The sequence below is a fragment of the Acartia tonsa genome, chromosome 9 (genome assembly GCF_053477335.1).
Source record: "Acartia tonsa isolate MP-2025a chromosome 9, ASM5347733v1, whole genome shotgun sequence".
Lineage (NCBI taxonomy): Eukaryota > Metazoa > Arthropoda > Copepoda > Calanoida > Acartiidae > Acartia > Acartia tonsa.
This window is the reverse complement of record NC_137268.1, coordinates 38,485,565-38,501,280: the sequence shown is the minus strand read 5'-3', so window position 1 is coordinate 38,501,280 and position 15,716 is coordinate 38,485,565. Positions and strand designations below refer to the sequence as shown.

Here is a 15,716-nt window from a genome sequence, read left to right as displayed (position 1 = left end):
AATCAGTTTTAATTACAATTTTGTATAGACATGCATTAATATTCAGTTCTGACACTTCACAAGTGTTAATGTTCGTTTGTCCTTCCATTTCAGAGCTTCGCTTCTTTCATGGATGTTGTCATCCTTGCTTAATTACCTCTTAGGGCAAATCCCCTAGAGGCTAGGGGCGAAACCGCTAGTGTACATATAAACAGTAATTAAGAATCATAATATCATTATAAATATAGATATTAGTTAATAAAAATTTATGTTAATCATGCCCACATTTATAATGGATTTATTAAACATAAAAATAAAGTGAAACTTGTAGCTTGCTAAAATAAGGATCCCCATCCACCCCCATTTACACCATCCCCTCCCCTCCTACTGAAATGAATTCCATGACCCCAAATTTGACACTTTGAACACTAAAATCGGACTACAATTAACCTAGTTACACTTTAAAAGGCCAAAAAAGCTAGTGATAGGGTAGCTGCGCTACTAAAAAATTCTCATATTGCTCTGATCAAAACCCCTAATTAGACATTTAAACACGAAATTCAAGATAGATGATGGATAGATAGATGGATAAATAGATGGATAGGTATATAAATAGATATATGGATAGATAGATGGATAAGTAAATGGATAGACAGATGGATAGATGGATAGATGGATGGATAGATAGAGGGATAGATTGATGGATGGATAAATTGATAGTTGATGGATAAAGAGATGAATAGTTGATGGATAGATAGATGGATCGATATATAGATGGATATAGAGATGGATAGAGAGATGGATAGAGAGATAGATAGATAGATGGATAGATAGATGGATAGATAGATGGATAGATAGATTGATAGATAGATGGATAGATAGATGGATAGATAGATGGATAGATAGATGGATAGATAGATGGATAGATAGATGGATAGATAGATGGATAGATAGATGGATAGATAGATGGATAGATAGATGGATAGATAGATGGATAGATAGATGGATAGATAGATGGATAGATAGATGGATAGATAGATGGATAGATAGATGGATAGATAGATGGATAGATAGATGGATAGATAGATGGATAGATAGATGGATAGATAGATGGATAGATAGATGGATAGATAGATGGATAGATAGATGGATAGATAGATGGATAGATAGATGGATAGATAGATGGATAGATAGATGGATAGATAGATGGATAGATAGATGGATAGACAGATGGATAGATATATGGATAGATAGATGGATAGATAGATGATAGATAGATGGATAGATATATGGATAGATAGATGGATAGATAGATGGATAGATAGATGGATAGATAGATGGATAGATAGATGGATAGATAGATGGATATACAGATGGATAGATAGATGGATAGATAGATGGATAGATAGATGGATAGGGTAAGGGGGGGATATTTTCGGGAGGGGTTAATCTGGTAATTTTCTATCTACCTTCATAAAATGACCTTTATCTCAATGTTCCTTTCAAATGACAGAAAAAAATATAAAAGCAAATTTGTTTGTTGTTAAATTACCTACAAAAAAGTATAAAATTTTTGTGAGATGAATTTTAAGGGTACTAAATAATTAAATCCCCTTTTTGGTTGATTTGCCCCAATGTGCATTGTCTTATCCCTTTAGTTCACTGATTTGTAACCTAACTTGATGTATATCGACAGAACTTTAGTTTCAAATCTCAGAATGTTTTAAATCAGGGAGATAGGTATCATTGTGGTTTAAATAAATCTACAATCATTTATTCTCCCAATAATTATCAACTAAAAAGGGAAGCATTTTAGAACCTAGTAATAGTGTCTAACTTTTTATCTTTGTGACGTAACAAAAATCCATCTCTTTTTTAGGGGTTTCCTTTCCCACCTCCCCACTCATCCTTCGATTTTTGTTCCGTCACAAAGATAAAAAGTTAGACACTATTACTAGGTTCAGCATTTTACAATTTTAAAAGGAGATATTTATAGAAATTATAGCGATGGATGTAAAATATGCGTGGATATCATGACAGGGTAAAAATCCAAGTAAATTTAGCTTGCTAACACCGAACTCATTTATTGGTCATATCGTTCATTTATTAATAGGGGTAAAGGGGGTTGAAGGGGATAATAGTTTTTTTAGCCCGCTGCTCGTTTCACTTTATTAGAAAACATGAAAATCTTGTGTGTCCAACTACGTAAGTTGTATATTGCTTAACATTGGTGTTTTTTTTAAATGTGGATTATTGATTTATTGTAAACTAGCGGCTACTTGAGGGGGGAGAGTCGAATTAGATAGCCTAATTTATTATTTTAGAAGACATGTGTTGCGTTTGACGTTTATGTTTCGTTGAACTCTTTTTGTTAAATCAAGAAATTTTGATTTTTTTGTGATTTCTCTTGGGAGGGTGGTGGTACCCTCCCCCAAAATAGTTATAAACCTTCACGGGACCTATGATAATCTACCCTGTTAAGGAGAACCCGATCGGTTCAGCGGTTAGCGAGATCCTTCGGTACAAACAAACACACAAACACACAAACAGACAGACATCCTGTTACTTTAGTATAAGGATTGTCATAATCCTGGAAAAATGGGCAACCAAACCTGAATGAACTCTTACACAATGTATTCCCAAGAAATTTGAATTGAAACCTGAGTTTTGAGAAATTTTGACAGAAATTCTTTGACAAAATTTTTCAGAGGTTTTTTTTGTTAGTACATGGTAGGCCAAGTATGCATTATTTAATGTACTATGCTTATACTAGAGGCTGCACCTCAAGAGGCCTCCAGAAAAAAAATTGAGGGAACGAGGGGGAGGGGGGACGACACGAATTTAAGTTTCAAAAGATTAATTTTTATGGTGGGATGTTTTTTTCCAGGGGCGATTTTTCTTTGGGGGGTGGAGGCATTCCACCTTAAAATAGTTATAAACTTTCCATTAACTGTAAAAGAGAACCATATAGGTCCAGGGGTTAGCGAAATCCTTCGATACAAACATACATACACACAGGCAGACAAACATCCTGTTACTTTAAAATAGACAAGCGGCTACGCCCTTAGAGGCCTCTAGGGGCACTTGAGAAGGAAGAGTTGAATTCAATAACCCAATTTTTGTTTTTAATGGAAAGCTCTGCATAATTAAGGCTCTCCACAGGATTTAGTCATAGAGTAAAAATAACAATCCCCCCTATTTTTCAATTATTTAAAGAGAAAGGGGTGTTATCAGTGCTTTGCTCATCAGACATTTTCTGTGAAAAACCCAGCTAGAAACAAAAAGTCAGGGAAAAGGGAATGTGATTCTGACAAACAAATCTAAAGGAAAATTTCCCCACAACCCCCTTCCCCTTTTCCTCCCCTTCTTACCCACCCCTCTTCAGCTACATGAAAAACAAGTTGTAATCCAACCTTACTCCACAAGGTTTCGTAATTTTTGTCCACAATTTAATAGAATTGATTGTTAGAATAGCTAGGCCTGACAAAAAGTAAAGTACCAGTTACATAATGTCATATAAGGCTTTTTTGTACTGGACATAATTGCGCAAAAATTAAATGGCATCCCTACAAGATCAATTCTAAGATTGTAAAGCTTCATGAAATGTAATTAATGCAAAAACAAATGTAATCTTCTATTCGAGACAGGGCCGTGCAAATAATAATTGCAAGTCTCCAAAGTTATGCAATCATTAATCAGATTGACCTTCATTTCTGATCTATCAATCAAAAGTTGGGTTTTCAAATTCAACTCCCTCTTCTCAAGTACCCTTAGACGCCTCTAGGGGGCGTAGCCGGTAGTTATTAATAGCGCAGTAACTCTATGATTACACTAACCAGTGACTGTGGCGTAAAACGTAACGCATCCTGACATTGTCAGGAACGTGAAAGGTTAGAATCTTGGCAAAATAATGCTTCATAACCAAAGACGTTAAAATGGTTACTACTGTTGCTATGCCAGATGCTCTACCTTTATAATTAGAGTAAGGGGAATGCCTTGGTACAAATCTAGCGCAACTCAATAAAATGGACAGTCAGGACTTTTGGAAAAAGATCGTGCAATCAAAGGATCTGTTGTCTGAAGTAATCAACCATGCCCATCTTAATTTGTTGTTTGTTTCTGCGGCGCTACTTAAAAACAAAAATAATTTTTATTCGTTTTTCTCGTTATATCCAAGATAATAAAGTAACAAGATGTCTTTCTGTATTTTTGTATCTTTAGTAAAATTAAATGCTAAAGAACTAAATAGCTCTATAATGAATTTAGCTTAAAGAACGTGTCCTAACTTTTGTGATAAAAAAATGCCTATTCGGTGTTTTTAATAAGTAGTAGATGTAAAATGATCCATAGAATTTAGATATGCAATCGTTTTTTTTGTAAACATCTTATTTTTGAAGTAATTTAAGTTTTTTTTTAATAGAAGAAAATTGCCCTCATGAACAAAAATAGTAATATCATTAATTTAACACTTCACTTTTTGAATTCTGTTGAGTAATTATTAAAAAAATCTATTTTGTTGAACCCCGATGAATCAAAACTTTAAACTTTGGGAGCTTTGAACTTAGGACACTTCTTTGTGAAAGGTAATGCTTGTATTTTAATTTTCTGTAATGAGGGGGAAATAATGGAAATGAGTTTTAGCCCTGGGTGTGCTTTTAAACATGCAAAAATATATTCTTTGTTTGTATTCACCAAAAGATCAATGTAAATGCTGAACCGATATGGCTCTCCTTTATAGTGTAGGTCCAGAGAAGGTTTATAACTATTTTGGGGGAGGGTACCATCACCCTTCCAAGTGAAATTGTCCATAGAAAAAATGATTTCTTTCTTTCTTTTCTTTTTTAAAACTACAAATTTAAAGTTGGGATACGAATTACAATTAATGAGTTTCACCGTATCAATAATAAATTTTGGAGATAATCGTTACCAGGAACATTTTACCGTCAACTAGATCATAATATTGATCACCTGTACAACAGTTTATATATTATTGTTACATTGTATTGACAACTAAATGAATTCTGTGTGTGAAGCCTCATAAATAATTTTAGGTATTACATATTCAAACTTTACTCATATGTTAAAAATTTATAATATTGCCCGATTTTTAGAAGATTTTTTTGTTTATTTTAATTAGTTTAAGATTGTCAATTTATTAATAAAATTAACAGTTACATCATTAAAATATTTTGTGTTAAGTTATCAATTGTGTGAAAAAGTCCAAAATCTTACTATGCAATAAACTACACTTTGAAAACACAACTTTAAATAAAAGTCAGATAATCAATAGAATTAATGTAGTTAAAGTAATTTTACCGGTAACTGCTAAACCGAAATAATTCTCATAAATAGTAATGCATCTCATAGGTCACGTGAAGGATTATAAATATTTTGGAAAATGATAGCACAACCCACCAGAAATCGCCTCTAGAAAAAAATGACCCCCATAAAATTTTGTATAACCCCTCCCCCCTAAACCTATACCCGCCCTTATTATAGAAATCAAAGTTGTCTTAAGTACAATGAGTTATTTTAGTACATATGAATAAATTCTAAGTGTGATTATTATTACAATTTGACTTTCTGGGCAGTTGAACAATCCACAAACAAATTTTTCATTTCCATTCCTTTTATGATTCTTTATAGTTACATTATTCTTTTTGGCCAGAGATCTAGAGGGATAAGACAATGGCCGATTAATTGATGTAGTTCCCCAATGTTGACACAGAAAGTAACCCCTTCTGTAAATTACAATCATTGGTTAAAACGTTTGAACACTTAACTTAAGAGCAAACCTATCAAAATTCAGTAAAAGTCCTCAAAGTTGTTAAGCCAACAAATAAGAAAACGTTATTATAAAACTTTGGGGCCTAGTATAATAAACACCCCATTATCCCCTCCCTCCCTGCATTATTCTTCTTGGCATAACATTATTATAATTTCCTTATTGATCAAACAGTTTTTCCGTACCATAAACTTGTATTATTTGGCCCTTAATTTTTAAAGGAACTGATTTTGCCAGGTGGTGCTTGAAGCACATTGAAATTAAAATTATTATATGATTTTCATCCCTTTTTAAAAAAATTTTATTAATCCTTCAATAGAAAAAAATTTTGGTTGAAAAGTTGGAGTTTAAAACTAACCGATCAAAATCCAATAAAAGTACCCTTTTTTAAGCCAACGAGTAAGATAACGGGGTTATAATACTTTGGGTACCAAATTTTAAGCCCAATGTTCCCTTCCTAGAATTATCTGAACAGTCAAAATTAAATAATCTTTACCTTAACATTCGTACAGAGGAACTTTGATTTGATTGGATGAACAACCACTATGTACCTAAAATTAAAAAAAGGAATTGAGTATATTGTGATTATGGTTCTTTCTCTGAAAGTGCCTATTGAACACTGAACCTCCCTCCTCCTCTCTTTGTCAGATAAATAAGAAAAGAGTTAATAGTTTTTTTTATCCATTCCCTATCCTCTGTGGGGGACCCTAACACTTGTGCCTAGACAAGCAATGCCCTAAGCGATGAGGATACCAATTATTCAATATAACCTTATCTAAAACAATAAAAAAAAACTAAAAACCTATTATTTTAAAAGAGATGGAAGGATTTGTGATCGACTAGGCATTTTGAGTGTAAATCACCGCAAATATGATTTAAATACATGATAAACATAAGACAACACAGACATAAGTTGAAAGAGAAAGAAGGATAGATAGAAAGAAAAAGCTAAAGATAAAAAAAGAAGAAAAAAGAAAAGGCGAAATAATGAAAGACAAATTTTGTAAAAAGAAAAAGAAAGAAAAGAAAAAAGGAAAGAGAATAAAGTAAAATAGAGAAAATTATTACAGATGTAAGGACATAAAGAGATACACAATTACAAAAAGAGTATGTAATTATCAAACTTATGCAAATGCTATCCCTATATTGATAACAAGGACGTCCAATGGGGGTGGGGGGGGAGGTAAAGGGTTTATTACCCCCCTCCCTACCCCAAAAAATGAAAAGCTTGGAAGTCCTTGCCTATATGATATAAAGATAACCCAACCTTAAAAAAAATTTGAATTTTGATTCCCCCCCCCCCAAAAAAAAAAGAAAAAGCTTGGACGCCCTTGATTGATTGATTTTTTTTTATAAAAATTACTTACATCTATTCAAAATAAGTAATTCAGTTTTAAAAGATTAAGATCACATTGCTTTTAAATTTAATTACATTTTTACGTACTTTTAAATATAATCTATTAAACATATCGATTACTTACAAAATATTAGAAAATAATTTTAAAAATTTTCTACATTGGAAAGAGACACAAAATTTGAAAACATTAATAAGAAAATTAAATAAACTCACCGTCACAAACAAGTTAAAACCAGGATAAAAATTCGTTTAGTTCAAAAATTTTTAATGGAAAATTTGAAAAATTTGTTTTGAAATTAAGATTGCAAGAAGCCTTTTAATTTTCTTAACAAATAGATTAATCAACCATTTTAATTTACTTTTTAATTAAAATTGTGAGCGATACAATTTATATAAAACAGTCTTTGTACTGTATTTGTTAGATTCTGTTTACTTTAAACCAGGGATCTAAAGGGATAGGACAATGGTCTATAAATTAATGTACATCCCAAAAAATTAAACACAAAATTATCCCCTCTTTGAATTGAAATTAGTTGTTGAAATGTTTGGACACTCAACCTAATAATCTAACCAAAATCACTAAAGTCCCCAAGGTTGTAAAGCCAATAAGAAAACTTTGGAGACCAGTGTAATAAACAGTCCATTGTCTCCTCTCACACTGAATTTGAACCAGAATAAAAATATTCATATTAACAAAGTCTTATTGAATAAGAATATGCTTGAATAAAATTGTGTTTGTTACACTAGTAGAATCATGGATAAAATACGTCTTTTAATATCTATCTCATTAATCCATATGTAACAGTAAAAGGATGTATATTAGTCTGTCTTTCGGTTTGTACCTAATGATCTTGATAACAGCTTAACCGATATGGTTCTCTGTACAATTTGGCTTCTCAACCCCTGGGAAGGTCTAAAACTATTTTTGGGTAGGGTACCACCATCCTCCCAAGAGAAATCACACCAAGAAAAAATATCTCCCCCCCCCAAATTTTTTTTTTCTTTTTTCTTTTTTTAAACTCAAATTTAATATTTGGGATTTATTCCCCCCCCCCCCCCATTACTGCAAAAGATTTATAAAAGTGTTTCTATGCCTATTATGATATTCTAAATCGTTGTAGGAATCAGAAGTTTTTAGGACTCAACTTATCAGGGAGGGAGGGGACATTGGACTGTTTATTGCACTCTTCCACAACTAAACAACTTTTGGGACTTTCATGAATTTGGAATGGTTTATTAAGTTAAGTGTCCAAACCACTAATTGTAACGTAAAGAAGGGGTAATTTTGAGTATCATCATTAGGAATCAATGTGGCCAGCCGTTAGTTCAGTTATATCACACATATTAAAGCAAACTTTAACAAATAGTTCAGGGATCTGAAGGGAAAAGACAATGGCCGCAGATAAATTGATGCACATCCCCAATGAGGATACACAAAATAACCCCTTCTGTAGATTGCAATTAGTTGCCACTTAATAAACCAACAAATCTAAAGAAGGTGTATCAACTTTTTCACTTTTTATTTAAGATAGCTAGCCGGCTCTTTTAGTAAGTAGTAGATGTAAAATTTTTCATAGAATTCAGATATGCAATCGTTTTTTTTGTAGACCTCTTATTTTTTAAGTAATTTAAGTTTTAAAAAAATAATTAAGTCGGTTTTAAGGTACTAAAACGCAACAAAATAAAAGAAGAAAATGGCCAGTATGAACAAAAATAGTAAGATCTTTAATTTGACACCTTACTTTTAAAATTCTGTTGAGTAATTATTGAAAAAATCAATTTTTTTAATCTCGGTTTAATAAAAACTTTAAACCTAAATATTTTATCAAACAGACATAAAAAATATGGGTTCATATATTCCTTTAGAATCAGAAAAATATTACGAATCCATTCTAAGCGAAATTGAAAAAGTTTTAACAAATTGTAATAAAAAATAAAAAAAATAAAAAAGTTTTTCTTAAGAATTGTAACTACTAAACTAGCCAATCACAAATCGCAAAAATTGACGAATCGCAAAGCTTAACCTATAAAGTTAACCAATAGAATTACCAAAAAAAAAGGAGAACGTTGTCGTTCATACAATATACACAATAGATACTACAATAAATATAGTGATATTACAGAACATGTAAAGAATGAAAAATTATGAACAAATATGCATCAGTCTGTTTATAAACTTCAAAACAATGCAGTTAAAAATACATTATTGTTTCTTGTGTTTATAAAATATCTGCTACATTGCATTGTCTTTTGTTTAGGTTCTGTTCAGGTTTTATTCAAGCTAACCCTTTAAAGCCGAAAATTAAAATTCTTAAAATAAACTTATATTTTTTATTTTAGTTTTATAAAAGTTTTTCAATTTTGCTTAGACTGGATTCGTATTATTTTTCTCATTCTAAAAGTATATATGAACACATACTTTTTATGCCTGTGAGAGGATATTTTTAATTTCAAAATTTTGATTAATCCGAGGTTAACAAAATAGATTTTTTCAATAATTACTTAACAGAATTTTAAAAGTAAGGTGTCAAATTAAAGATCTTACTATTTTTGTTCATACTGGCCATTTTCTTTTTTTATTTTGTTGCGTTTTAGTACTCTAAAACCGACTTAATTATTTTTAAAAAAAACTTAAATTACTTAAAAAATAAGAGGTCTACAAAAAAACCGATTGCATATCTGAATTCTATGAAAAATTTTACATCTACTACTTACTAAAAGAGCCGGCTAGCTATCTTAAATAAAAAGTGAAAATGTTGATACAACTTCTTTAATAAAAAGTACCCAAAGTTGTTGAACTAACGAATGAGTAAACGGTATTATAAAACTTTGGGGACTTGTGTGATAAACAACGCAATGTCCTCTCCCTCCCTGCATATAGTTACTTTTCTTTTGGACAATAAGTAAAAAGAAACTAGAAATTATTATTTTGTTCATATCTTGTCTGGTATAATCGATATATCATTACTTGGATGTTGCACCAGATTTTCATATACTCTGACAAATTGATGCTTGCAATTGGCTAAAATAAAAATACTCTCAATCGACCCCCTTTTCTCCATCCCCTCTCCTACTACCGGATGAACAAACTGACCAATAAATGAGATCCATATTACAAGAAAAATTGACGACAAATTTCCCCCTGTCAATATATCCATTATTTTTATTGACCAAGTTGTGTAATTATAAGTTAAGATGTGGCTAACTTATCTTAATAAATCTTATTATTGTCTTGCATTCTTGTAAAACAACAGACAATCTTTCCAGTATGGCTTAGAAAAACCGAGTAATATCCGCTGGATTAGAACCGGTTATTAGCTATACTGAAAAATCATGTAAAGTTTCGTTTTACAGACAATTCTCCACGAATATTAAAATATAAATAATAAAATTAATACTACTTTTGTTAAGCCGAGCCTTTTGCTTTAATCTTTTAATTTTTCATTTATATATCCGCGGAAAGCTATTTCTAATACGATGCGATATATAAATTTTCAATTGAACAAAGAACAAGATTCTAGACTAAATGTTCCAATTTAGTTATTTTAGTTAAAACTAAAAGAAATATCCAATCATAGCCAACATGAGAGCATTCAACATCCCAAAATTTGATATTCAATTAAAAATTAGTATTCATGAAAAAATGTCTGTTTGAAATTTCAATCAAATATGATTTTTACTTTTTGTGCCAGTTGAAAAAAATATAACCAATGCAGAATATATAAAATATTTCTGAAGATAAAAAGAGCTATTTACTTATTGAGGGAGTTAAGGCTGTTTATTATACTAGTCTCCAAAGTTTCAAAATAACGTTATCTTATTCGTTAGTTTAAGAACTTTGGGGACTTTAATTGAATTTTGATTAGTAGGTTCATTATGTTTAGTGCTCAAACGTGTCAATCACTTATTATAATCAACAAAAGGGGTAATTTTGATTAACATTATCGGGTATGTTTATCAATTTATCGGCCATTGACTTATCCCTTTAGATCCCTGTATTTACCTCTCAATGCTGACAGCCGCCAGGTTAAGAACGGACGCACAGGCGGTCAACATTCTGATGTACTCGGTAATCTTACAGATAGCTCCACCCTTCGCAATGTTCGGTCCCAGCATCTTCCAGATCTATAAATATTATCGTGCTAAATCATAATTAGATTGATACATTGTTCTTTTTATGGATATTAATTAATCTTTCATGTATGGTTTCGATCATATCGAATTAAAATTGATACTGAGCCTTAATGAAAAATAATGTATCTTATCAAAGCAAATTTTTCACGAATAACAAAATGAAGATCATACATCAATACTTGCTTCGTTAGTTCAAGCCTTTGGCCCATCGAAGCTAACAAAACTGGAATTATTATAAAAAAATTTTATTTTACTTTCCATTAAATGTAACTGGCAAGAAATAAAGAGAGGGGTAGGTTTCTGATAGGATCCGTAAAGGTGTGTGTTTTAAGGCTTAAAAATAGTAGTAGAACGATAATATTCACTAAATGTGTGTATTTCTTATTGAAAAGAACTATAAACAAAATTTTTGTTAAAAAGGTTAACATAAATTTTTATCGTTCTACTACTGTTTTTAACTTATAACACATAACCTTTACGGATTTTACCCGAAACCTACTTTTTAAAAAAATCTTAACAAATTATTCATGAATTGCATTAACCATTCTCAAATAAACCTTTTAGGCGCTCTGTCATGGATGTAGCCATCTTTGTTCAGCACAACAACACAACTGTATTCATGGACGGATGGGACATTGGGTTGTTGATTATACTAGTCCCCAAAGTATTATAATAAGGTTTAATAATTCGTTAGCTTAAAAACCTTGGGGACTTTTATTGAATTTTGATTGGTTGGTTCATTTAGTCGAGTGTTTAAACGTTTTAACCAATAATTGTAATTGTAATTTGTGTATGATCATTGTGGAAGTACATCAATTTATCGACCATTGTCTTGTTCCTTTATATACCTGAAGTGTACTTTTAACAACTAATTAACTTACATACATACACTATATACTATTTTCCCTATGCATGTAATAATTGTTTTATTCATATTATAATTTATACTGTTGCAAGTGTTCTAATTAGGAAAACAATAGTTCATCATAAGACAATGGGCGATAAGTTGATAAACAAAATCATCCCTTCTGTTGATCAATGTTACTATTTGAAAAGGAACACAGTAATAGTGTCTGACTGATTATGACGTAACAAAAAAAAATAGCCAATGAGAGGCCGTTATTGACCAATGGTAAAATTTATATTGGCCTCTCATTGGCTATTTTTTTTGTTACGTCATAATCAGTCAAACACTATTACTGTGTTCTTTGAAAAGTTTTGACTCTACCAGTTTGGAACCAACCAATCAAATTAACTAAAAATATCTAAAGTTTTTGAGCCAATGAATAAGATAAAAATTACCAGTGTAATTTACAGTCAAATGTTTAAGTAATGATCACGTTTATTTTATGTAATTTATGTATGGGTATATATGTTATGTACTATTAGGTACTATTTAGAAAGCGTAGCAACTCTATTGGCAATACAAGAAAGTCCGTAAGCTCTTTTTAAACATGATGATTTTTGGTTTAAAAAAAACAATATTTACTTGATTTTTGGAATATTGATTCCTAGGACTATTTTGTATAATGTTATAAGCAAATCATCTCTTATATCAAGTCTTAAAATGTCAGTATGTCCATTTTAAGCATGATATATTTAAGTAGTTTTGGGTTAGATTCATATGGAATTTTTATTCCTGAAAGGTTGTCTGTAATGCGATGCTATACATGATTTTTCAGCATGGATAAGAACCGGTTATTAATCGGTTTTGAAGCGATACGGGAAAATATATTATCTTACCTATGTTATTGTTTCGCTTATAAGGATGTACCCATTTTTTTTACATGGTATAGATAATTGATATTCCAAGAACTAAAAGTATTAGTATATGTATATTTATTAGGAAAAAAAATACTGAACTTATTTTTAGCACAGTAACATTAACTAAAAAATTACACTAATTTATTTTAATTTATATTTGTTGTAAAAAAAATTCTAATTTATAAAAGTAGACTTATGCAATTAATTAAAATATTTAGGAAATTAATTGATAAATTCCAGAATAGCTAATTCAATAGAAATATAAGAATAGAAGCATATTCTGAACCCTTTTTTCGTCAAATCTAAGAAGGAACATTTCTAGCAGACAAAAGTATTGTTTACGTTCGACTCAAGCTGATGTGGATTCTTAAAAAAATATAGACTCGCTACTCGATAGTGAGGCAAAATTATTTTTGTGAAAAATCATCAAAAAGCACATTAAAAATCTACAAGAATTAAACAAAATCAAATGTTAATAACCCTTTTAAGATTTTATTTAATTTTTGTAAATTTTTTTATTCGATTTTGGAGGATTTTTCACAAAAATAATTTTGCCTCACCAGCGAGTAGCCAGCCTAACCTTTTTTTAAAGAATCCCCCTCGTTTCGAAGCTTTCAAATTTAAACGAAATTTTTGGGCAATCAATTCTGATTCCGCAAAGCTTTCTACTAAGAAAATATACTGTTTACAGCTGACTTTTATCTATGTATGAAATGAAAAAAAAACATGCATTCGTAACAAGATGTGTACAAAATTTCAACCAATGAAATTAAATGTATGTACCGATGCGACACCTATTGGCCCAATCAGACATTCCCTCTCTTTCTTAGTACCTTTATTGCTAATTCAAACTAAAATTAGATATTCCTATTTTTAATTTTGTATGTTCAGCAATTCAATATCTTTGTAAATGAATTAATAAAAAAAAACTTACAATAGCATTTAATTTTCAAAACAAGAAACTCTAATCAAATTATCTGTAAAAGCATGGTTTTTTCCCTAAAAAAATTGGGTCTGTAAATCCTTCCTACAACAGTTTGGCAAGATAAAAGCATAGAAACTCTATTCACAGTACGTTCTTTTAAAATATGCTGATTTTTTAAAGAAAAAATTTGTATGATATAATTTTCCTAATCAACTGATTTTTGGAGAAATGATTCCTAGGACAACAAGTTACAATAACTTAAGCTGATGTTGGCTGAATTTAAATTTAGTGGATGCATCTAATGATTGCTTTGCCTTATTGGTTGGAATATATGGAGGATGCAGCCCTTTTTTAAAATTGGAAATATCGAAACTGCACAAAATATATTAATATCCATGCTTTTATCCTATTTCTATTCTTTTTTGTTGTAAAATATATGATTGACAGGACAATCTTTCCAAATCATTTTCAATACACAATATATAATATTTTCTAATACATTAAAGCGAACATTTTCTACATCTAAGTATAAATGTTTATGGGTAGGTTTTATGCCCTTCTTTATATAAAATCTCAAAAAATATACCCCCCCCCCCGAAAAAAAAGAAAAAATTGAGAAAAAAAAAGAATGCCACTATTTCGTATTATAGACAATTTTTCAAGAACATTAAAATATAAATCATAAAATTTGTACCAGTTTTCTTAGCCAGGGCCTTCAGCCACTAGGGGTTAACAAAATTAGTTTTGATTATATAATTTTTCAGTTCAATACCCATGGAAAGCTATCTATAATACGATACGATAATTAACTATTATCTACTTAGAGAATATATCTATATTAAGTGAACTTGAGCTTAAAACAAACAAAAAATATTTTTTTAATGCAGGCAAAATAGTTTTTCACTTTTGCAACTAAAGCATAGTTGGTCAGCAAAATCTATTTATAAATATTATTCTTTGGAAAAAAAGAAAAAAGACAGGTTTGAAATATTGAACATTCATACAACAAAACAGGAATAAATTCTCTGAATTTTCTTTCTCAAGATGTTATTGTTATCAATATAAACCAAAACTATAATTTTCATTTTATTAGAAGAAAAAATAAAGTATTCCTTATCCAATCTATTTATTTATTAGTAATGTAGCTACTCTTAAAATATGGTAAGTCTGTCATAGTAAGTTAATCAACTACTTTAGCTATTTTCTTATTTACTCAGTTGTTATTTGAGATAAGGGTCGGCAAATTTTTCTTGTGGGTTTAATTATATAAATTAACCCCTTCTAATCGTACGTCCTTCCTCAAGTGTATGTACATAAGATTAAATACACAAGAAGATGTAAATAGGTTCTGAGTCGATATCGAATTTTTGGTTTCACTCATATCAAACATACAAACATGTTAGAGGTAGACAGTTTTTTATATACATATCATTAGAAGCGTATCTATTTGTATTTAAGGTTTGTACTAACGACCGTCTGTCATTCCGGAATAGTATTTGAATCTACTGCAGTTCACGGTAAAATATTGCCGGTAACGAATATTGCCAAAAATTTATGAATTCAAAAGGCTGCTAGCTGTCAAACGGCTGAACGTACAGATTATGCCCGCACACTGTTTTGGGCGGCATAAGAAGGCTTACAAATAATCTGGAATAGCCATAAATCAATAATGCATAATTATCTCGCAGTGCAGAGAAATGCGCGAAAAGGCATATTTTACGATTTTTTTCTTTAGTGAAGCTTTCCCTGTGCATCATTGGATCTTTGTGCAT

The 15,716-nt window shown here is 30.6% G+C and overlaps 1 protein-coding gene across 1 annotated transcript in view; it reads right to left on the bottom strand.

The window, feature by feature from the left end:
- LOC145328886 (uncharacterized) overlaps positions 1–15,716 on the bottom strand; it is a 54,794-nt gene that overhangs the window by 15,351 nt on the left and 23,727 nt on the right. Inside the window, exons 6-7 of the mRNA XM_080172822.1 lie at positions 11,125–11,246; positions 6,261–6,315 (exon numbers count right to left, since the gene is read on the bottom strand). Coding sequence (XP_080028948.1) covers positions 6,261–6,315; positions 11,125–11,246 — 177 coding nt within the window. The remainder of the gene's footprint in view (positions 1–6,260; positions 6,316–11,124; positions 11,247–15,716) is intronic.